The sequence below is a fragment of the Thecamonas trahens genome, assembly GCF_000142905.1.
Source record: "Thecamonas trahens ATCC 50062 unplaced genomic scaffold supercont1.20, whole genome shotgun sequence".
In the NCBI taxonomy this organism is placed as follows: domain Eukaryota; order Apusomonadida; family Apusomonadidae; genus Thecamonas; species Thecamonas trahens.
Genome location: NW_013657660.1, coordinates 52,970 through 60,793, shown reverse-complemented (window position 1 = coordinate 60,793; position 7,824 = coordinate 52,970). Strand labels below are relative to the sequence as shown.

Genomic DNA, 7,824 nt, shown 5'->3' with positions numbered 1-7,824 from the left:
GGATGGGGTGGTATTGAGTGGAGATGGGGTTGATGGAGGGGAGGGGTGGGAGGGGGTGGGGGGAGGTTGGCGATGCGGATGCGAGGGGAAGGGGTTCGGGTGGGGGGGATGGGATTAGGATCAAGATCAGGATCAGGATCAGGATCAGGTCGAGGGAAACGGGGGGAGTGGGTGGGGGGAGCAGAGTTGGGGGTGACGGGGATAGGGGATGGGAAGCGGTGATCGGATGGGGCTGAGGGGGTTGGCCAGGGGGGGGAGGGGATGAGGGGGATCAGGATCCGGATCGGGACCGGGATCGAGAGCGCGGCACCGGCGACAACGGTGTGGGCTGTCAAGGGAGGTAGGGGGGGGGTGAAGATGGGGGGGGGGGAAAGAGAAACACACGTCGCTGGAACGAGAGTTAGGGCAGGTGGATGGCGTGCGAGGAGAAGGATTTGTTTCGGGATACGCCTGTGCGGTTCCTCGGCTACGCCAATGAGCTCGGCGAGTCGCTGAGGCCTATCATTGCCCGGTCTCTGGTCAATACTACTTATGGGGTGGGTACGTACGATCTGGGGCTGATGGGGGAGGAGATGGTCGGGGTGAGGGCGAATGGGGTGGTACTTGGCGAATGGGGTGGTACTTATGGTGAAGGGCGTGTAGCCGGGCTGTACATTGCTGCTGAGGCGGTGTCCAAGGGATCGGCCAAGCATGCGGTGATGAAGGGCAAGTGCAGCGAGACGGAACGGACGGCGATGACGACGGCGCAGATGGCCGACGTGGTGATTTGGCAGGGAGCAGCGTCGGTGGCCATTCCGGGCCTGGTCATCAATCGCATTGTGGCAAGTGTCGGGTGGGCGACAAAGCGGATGGGTCGGACAGGCGGCCTGTGGCGGTGGGCGCCGACGGTCTGCGGCCTCCTCTCCATCCCACTCATCATCCATCCCATCGACACTGCCGTAACAGTGGCCATGGACGCCACCATCCGGTCGTGGATCCCGTACATGGAGCCGGAGAAGCCGCGTGCTAGCCAGTGATGGCTCCCCCCCCCCCAGGTAACATATTGTGATTACGATTGATCGGCGCAGCTGCTTTGCTCGTGCGCCGCGCGTCTTCCGATGCTATGGTCGGGAATGACTGACGATGGATGAGCTTTGGGTAGCGGGACTGTGCTTGTGTTTGGGCTTGTGTTTGGGCTTGTGTTTGGGCTTGTGTCTGTGCTTTGGCTGCTCATCGGCTGCTCATCGGCTGTACTGGAACGATCCGTAGCAGTGCGATCAGACTAGCAGTTGCGGATCGACGATGCAACAAGAACGAGGCAGTGACGTGACGATTGATGTGGTAGCGGTAAACGTGTTGGCAGTTGCTGTTGTTGGGAGGAGGGGGTGGAGAAGGGGGTGGAGAGGGGGGGCGGGCGGAGGGGGGGGTAGGGGGGGCGGTGGGGCGGTCGGTCGGTGGACGGGCGAGTCACGCGGGGACCGGTTGGGCGACGGACCACGCGACTCTCTTGGCTTGTGCGATGTCCGAGGGCAGCACACGGCGTTCACGTCGACGGGCGAAGCAAACCAAGGGAACTGAGTATGAACAAGCACTTCAGGAAGAGATTGTTCGACTTCGTCAGGTTGTGGATGAAGAGCGTGCCAAGAATACCAAACTGGTAGAGTGGGTCCAGAACACCCTCAAGCCGGGCATTGTCTCCATGAAGCGGGACCTGGAGGACAAGCTCAAGGCCGTCGTTGACTGGAACAAGTCTGTTCTGAAGAATGTCTCTGTACGTACTCATTCACCATACCTTCTACATACCCATCCCCTCCTCCCCTCTCCCAATCCGCTCACTCACCTCTTCCCCTTCCCCCTTTCTCTCTCTCGCCCTCGCCCTCGCTGTCTCGTGCCGCTGTCGCGCCTGTGCGCACTTTTTTTGCACTGCCGCCACCTCGCCAACAACCATGTCGATCTCGCCGTGGAACGTGTTTTGGACACGGAATCCCTGTATGGACATGGGTGTTGTGGTCGTGTATACATGGCCCGGACTGTGTTGGTCGGACTGATTTGGCTCGGCTGTTTGGCTCGTCTCTGGTAACGGCTACCGCTGCGCTGCCGCCACCTCGCCAACAAACGTGTCGATCTCGCATGACCATGGTGTTGTACGACTACAGGACGTGACCGATGCCAACGAGTCGCTGCTTGGCCAGCTCGACACGCAGTTTCAAGACCTCCACCGGACAACGACCAGCAAGCTCGAGGGACTCGCTGACAACCTAGATGAGCTCAACCGCGATCACGCTGAGCTGGAGACGTCGGTCAAGCGCGCCGAGTCGATGGCGGCTGGCCAGCGGCTGAAGCATGACGCTTTTGTGGCCTGGTTTAACGACCTCGAGGTGTCGTCAGTGGAGGACCGCCTTGCAGTCTCGCTCTCCACTACCCTCGGCGCCCAGACGGCTGCGGTCCACGAGGAGATGGACGCAAAGATCGAGGACTCGGTCTCAACGCTCGAGGCCCAGCTCGAGCAGCTAGTCTTCCGCCGCGTTGTCAAGCTTGTCGACGAGTACAAGGGGGAGATGCGCGCCGCATCCGAGACCAAGAACGGCGCTGCCCACGCGGTGAACCCCGAGGCCAAGAGCTCCGAGACCCACCACGCCGATGTCTCGGCCTGGCTCGCTCACCACGGCATCGAGAACTACTTCCCCAACTTTGCCGCTGTCGGCTTTGACACCCTCCCGGTCCTCCCCACCCTCACCGCCGACGACATCGAGGCGCTCAACATTCCCAAGCCCGGCCACAAGCGTGCGGTCATCATGGCTATCAACGCCCTCAAGCAGCAGGCGGCCCGCGAGGACCCCGACGCGTCTAACCCACACCACGAGCTCATTCCGCTCCGCGCCTCGGCCCTTGAGTCGTCGCTCGCGGCGCCGGCGCCGCCCAAGGCCGCGCCCGCGGGCTCTGCACCCGCCGCCACGGCCGCCACCACCGTCACCCTCGGCCCGGGTGCTGGCCTTGGCCTCTCGTCGCCGTCCGACTACCTCGGCTCGCTCGCCTCGCTCCGCGAGTCGCTCCTGCCCAACAAGCACGGCAAGGCCGCGAGTGCACCGGCGCCCGTCGCCCCGGCACCTGGCACCCAGCCTGTGGAGGGCGCCTCGTTTGCCGCGGCCATGGGTCTACTCGGCGATGGTGCTTCCGCGCCGCGCTCCCGCGCCGCGCCAGTCTCGCACCTCACGGTCGCCTCAGAGCCTGTCCCGCGGCGAAACCGTGCCGGCATCCGCTCGGCCCGCGCCAGCAAGTCACGCCGCGGCGGAAGTCGCGTCAAGGCCAGCTCGGGCTCGGGCTCGGGCTCGGGCTCGGGCTCGGGCTCCCGCAGCGGCTCGTCATCGTCGGGCGACTCGGAGGTGGCGCGCGCCAAGACCGCGTCGCGGCTCGCCAAGCTTTCGATGCTCCTCAACTCAGACGGGTCAGATGACGGCGAGTCTGGCGCGAGCAAGTCGTCGGCGTCGTCGGGCGACTCGGACCTTGCGCAGGACCTGACGTACCGTGCCGAGCAGCGGGCTGCGGCCAAGCGCTCGCTCGAGGCGGTGCTCCTCGAGACCGAGGCCGCCCGCTCCAAGGCCCTTCGTGACGGTTCCGAGTCGTCCGAGTCGGAGGAGACCAAGCGAGCGAACCGCCGCCTCGCGCGCAAGAAGGAGCGTATGTCTGCCGCCCGCCGGCGGGCGCTTGCCCGCGGGGAGACCGGTCTCATGGCCTCGGACGACGACCTTCCGCCGCCGCCGCCGGCCCGCGCGTCCAAGGCTGCCGCCGCCACTGCCGCGCGTCAGGCCAAGAAGAGCAAGGGCAAGGGCAAGAAGGCCAAGAGCAAGGCCAAGAGCAAGGCCAAGAAGGGCAAGAAGGGCAAGAAGGTCAAGAAGGGCAAGAAGAAGAACAAGTCGTCGTCGTCCTCATCGTCGGGCTCGGGCTCGTGCTCGGGCTCGAGCGCCGGCTCCGGAGAGTCACCACCGTCGGGCGAGGCCGACGCCAGCAAGCCGCCGCGTGAGCCGCTGGCGACTGAGCAGAAGAAGACGGCCAAGGCCAAGTTTGACGAGGCCGACACCGAGTTTGAGGGCGCGATTCCGGGCGAGCGCGTGGCCGGCGTTGTGGCGGCATGCGAGTTTGGCCTGAGCGACGCCGAGATTGCGGCGGTGGCCGAGGCGGTGGAGGAGGACGAGGCCGGGCGGGTGACGTTTGTGCAGCTGATGCATGCGCTCAATGTGCATGGGGTCGAGCCTGGAGCCGGCGCGGCGCCTGCTGCTGTGCCTGCTGCTGCGGCGCCTGCTTCGGCCCAGCCGCCACGCGGCGGCGGCGTCTCGATCGGGTCTCGCTGGGAGGCCATGCACGGGGCCGACGACGGGGCCAAGCGCGAGGCTGCACCGCCGCCGAAGCGAACGTTCAAAAAGTGGACGCCGACCGCAGAACCTGCGACCGAGGAGGCTGCGCCAGGCTCGCCGGCGAGCGCGACGTCGGGCACACCGGCGCCCAAGAAGATCCGCCCGTGGGAGCAGCGGCTGCAGGAGGAGAAGGCGCGTCAGGCCGAGCGCGAGGAGGCGGAGCGCAAGGCCCGCGAGGCCAAGGTCGCCGCCGCCATCGGCGACAAGAAGGCCGAGGCGCCGGTGGTCAAGTCGACGCCTGCTGGCTCCAAGTGGACGCCCGACCCGGTCCTGGTGCCCAAGGAGGAGCCGTCGGCCAAGCCGAAGCTCACCAAGGGCTCTTCGTGGCGGGACAAGGCCAACGCCGCCCAGGCGTCCGGTAAGTGGAAGGCTTCATCGTGGCGGAAGAACCCGAATGCCGCGGCCGTAGCCGAGACGCCGGCCGCGGCGCCTGCCGCAGCGCCTGCCGCAGCGCCTGCCGCAGCTCCCGCGGCAGCGCCGGCGGCCGACCTGCAGTCATCGGTTGCCGCCGCATTGGCGTCGGCCCGTGCGCGGCCGGCCCGCAAGCAGAAGGTAGAGCCTGCGGCACCGGCACCGACACCGGAGGCGGCACCGGCACCGGCACCGTCACCAGCACCAGCGTCGGCATCGGCATCAGCGTCGGCACCGGCACCGGCACCGGCGGCGGCCCCGGCGCCTGCCCCCGAACCAGCCCCCACCGACGCAGGGGCTGTGTCGGATGCTGGATCCAAGAAGAGAAAGAAGCGGCGGCGGCGCAAGTCGTCCAAAAAAGGCGACGACCTGTTTGGCACAACCGTCTCGGCTGCCGCCGTCTCAGGCGACGGAGCGTCGTCGGCCAAGGGCGGCGGTGCGAAGGCAGCCGGCTCGGACGCGTGGATGTTTGACGGCGCCGGCGCCGCCGGAAGTGGTGCATCGGCCGGCGCCGGAGGCAGCAGTGCTGCTGCTGCTGGCGGCGACTTTATGGACGACTCGCTCTTCCCCGATGCTGGCGGCGGACTGTTTGACGCCGGTGCGGGCGGAGCAGCCGCCGAGCCTGTCGCGCCCACCGCCGCTGACGACATGCTTGCCTCAGCCTTTGACGACGGGCCAGGCCTGTTCGACACCGAGGTCGCTGATCCGCTGTTTTCTTAACCCTTTACGGTACGCAATGGACAAATCTGCCCATCGCGCAAGCCGCGTTCCGCGACGCTCCACAGACGTCGCAACGTCCACGAATTGTTGTAAAAGAGTAGTACAATGTGTTCATGGCTGCCACAACAGAACACAGTCGGCGATGCAGAGATGGACGCCGCACGCGGCACAAAGGGTCCGCGGCCGCGATCGCTTACCATGAAGCTTGTGATCTGGAAGTCAAGCATCATCGCGTTGTTCACCACGAGATGCGCACATCAACGCGTCCGAACGACCGTACCTCTAAGGGTTAGAAGGTGGTGGCGGCAGCGGCAGCGGTGGCAGGCGGCACTCGACTGCGATTGAGCCAATCCATGCTGCGGGCGGTGCGAGCGGTGCTGGCGAGCGGAAGCGGGCGCGAGCTGAGCGGCGTGAGCGGTGATGTTCTTGCCGCTCTTGTGGCGCATGGTTTCTGCGACGAGGGAGGGAACGGAGTGGCCAAGGTCGGGTGGACCAATGCGTCTGACTATGTCATTGTGGGCTCATACAATGGCGCTCTGGCCGGTGCTCGGACGGCGGCGGCGGCGGCGAGCGGAGGGAGGGTGGCCAGCCGATGCGTGGCGAGACCGCTGGCCAAGCGGATGGAGTTTATCATGAGGACGTCGTGTGTCAAGACTCTGGCCCACAAGCATCGGGCGGGTGGACGGCAGCATGTGTATGCTCGGTTTGGCGCCGATCTCGTGGCGTGGATGGAGGCAAAGGCTCTTCGGCGGGTGGCCCTGGATCTCGGCCCGGATCTGGTCGAGCACCGCGTGGTGGCGTTTAATCGGCGGCTCGGGAGCCGGTAGCGTAGGCTGGCAGAGCGTCCCCGCTGTGCGGCTCGACAGCCGGTGTTCAGCGGCGCTTCTTCTTGCCCTTGACACCCTTGGGCCGCGGACGCGCTGAGGACTGGGCTTCGGTGATGATCTCGGCGGCAACCATTGACTTGGGCCACATGATCTCGGCAAAGTTTGCGGCGAGGCCGCGGTTGTAGATGTTGACCAGCGACTTGGGCAGGTCCATGGCGAGGATGTCTGCGTCGGTGAGCTCGTTCTCGGGCACATCGGTGAGGTCGCGGGCCGGGTTGTTGGCGGCGTGGGCCTTTGCGGCGGCGAGGCGGTCCGGGTCGGCGCGGATCTCGCTCTGGCGCCAGCGCCAATAGCCGATGTCAGAGCGGGCGTCGGACCACTTGAACGTCTCGGCGGTGGTCGTTCCGCGGGCGATCAGGTAGAGGTGGTAGAGGAAGAAGCAGTAGAGGGTGAGCGAGATGACGGCCATAAAGACGCCGACGCCGATGATGGGCGCGTGGAAGACGAGCATGTACTTGAAGACAACGCCCCACGAGACTGGGATGGCCTCGCCGCTCGGTCCACGGACGTAGCGCGAGAAGAGCTCCTCCATCTCGATGATGTAGAGGAGGACAAGGGTGCAGAGGTAAGCGCCGTAGGCACAGAGGACCGAGGTGGAGGCGAGGAAGGCAAGGAACCAGCGGTGGTTCTGCTCTCCGACACAGTTGTTGATCCACGCGCAGTGGTGATCAAAGCGGAGGACACAGACACCGCAGAGCGAGCAGTGCTTTGTCCTTGCCGGGCGGGTGATCTTGCAGGTGGAGCAGTACTTCTGGGCAAAGATGATGCCATCGTAAGGATAGCGAGAAGTCAGCGGTTGCGCATTGTCCTTGTCGACGATGCCCGGAGGAGTATGAGCAGCCTTGTAGAAGCAGTAGTTGGGGAGGACAATTGCCAGCGGAATCAAGTAGAGGTGATAGGCAGGAGCGATGGGATTCGGGATCCAAGGGAGGGTGTAGAGGACAAAGATGGCGACACCACCCCAAACGAGGGCCAAATAGAAGAGAGAGAGAAGTCGATGATTGGTAGCAAAGAGATAGTGAAGACTCCGATCAACGCCGTCACCACACACCATCCTCATTCCCTTGCCCACAATCCGCCACAGGCCCGAGGTGAGGAACTGGTGTGCTGCTCGGAGCGGCGGCAATGACGACGTCTGTCCGCACAGCATAATGTACATGACAATGGCAATCAGGCACGCATACACCGTCACAAGTGCAAGCATGGCATCCATGGTGAAGGCACTGTCGTTGGTCCTGCAGTCGGGTGTAGCCGTGGGAGGTGGGAGGTGGGAGGGGGTGGGTGGGGTGGGGGGGGGGGGCACGGGTGGACGGAGTGACCGGAACGCGGAAATGGCAGCTGGCCAGGATGGAGGGGGGGGGGGGGGGGGGGGATGGGGGGATGGATGTGACGGTGATAGAGGCTGTGTGATCAGC

General features: G+C 65.3%; 4 protein-coding genes across 4 annotated transcripts; 3 read left to right on the top strand and 1 right to left on the bottom strand.

Moving 5' to 3' along the window:
* Nucleotides 1-393: 393 nt before the first annotated feature.
* On the top strand, nucleotides 394-1,016 carry AMSG_04590 (mitochondrial protein; the record flags this gene model as incomplete). Its single annotated transcript, XM_013902811.1, has 2 exons — nucleotides 394-540; nucleotides 643-1,016. Exons 1-2 carry the CDS (start codon nucleotides 414-416, stop codon nucleotides 1,014-1,016), a joined length of 501 nt encoding a protein of 166 aa, XP_013758265.1. The 5' UTR covers nucleotides 394-413.
* A 469-nt stretch (nucleotides 1,017-1,485) lies between these two features.
* Nucleotides 1,486-5,649, top strand: AMSG_04589 (uncharacterized protein). Its single transcript, XM_013902810.1, has 2 exons — nucleotides 1,486-1,750; nucleotides 2,136-5,649. Exons 1-2 carry the CDS (start codon nucleotides 1,499-1,501, stop codon nucleotides 5,520-5,522), a joined length of 3,639 nt encoding a protein of 1,212 aa, XP_013758264.1. The 5' UTR covers nucleotides 1,486-1,498; the 3' UTR covers nucleotides 5,523-5,649.
* A 216-nt stretch (nucleotides 5,650-5,865) lies between these two features.
* On the top strand, nucleotides 5,866-6,835 carry AMSG_04588 (uncharacterized protein). Its single transcript, XM_013902809.1, has one exon. The coding sequence runs from the start codon at nucleotides 5,876-5,878 to the stop codon at nucleotides 6,347-6,349; it is 474 nt and encodes a 157-aa protein (XP_013758263.1). The 5' UTR covers nucleotides 5,866-5,875; the 3' UTR covers nucleotides 6,350-6,835.
* Nucleotides 6,303-7,648, bottom strand: AMSG_04587 (palmitoyltransferase swf1). The gene has a single exon (XM_013902808.1). The coding sequence runs from the start codon at nucleotides 7,620-7,622 to the stop codon at nucleotides 6,396-6,398; it is 1,227 nt and encodes a 408-aa protein (XP_013758262.1). The 5' UTR covers nucleotides 7,623-7,648; the 3' UTR covers nucleotides 6,303-6,395.
* Between the last annotated feature and the right edge of the window lie 176 nt (nucleotides 7,649-7,824).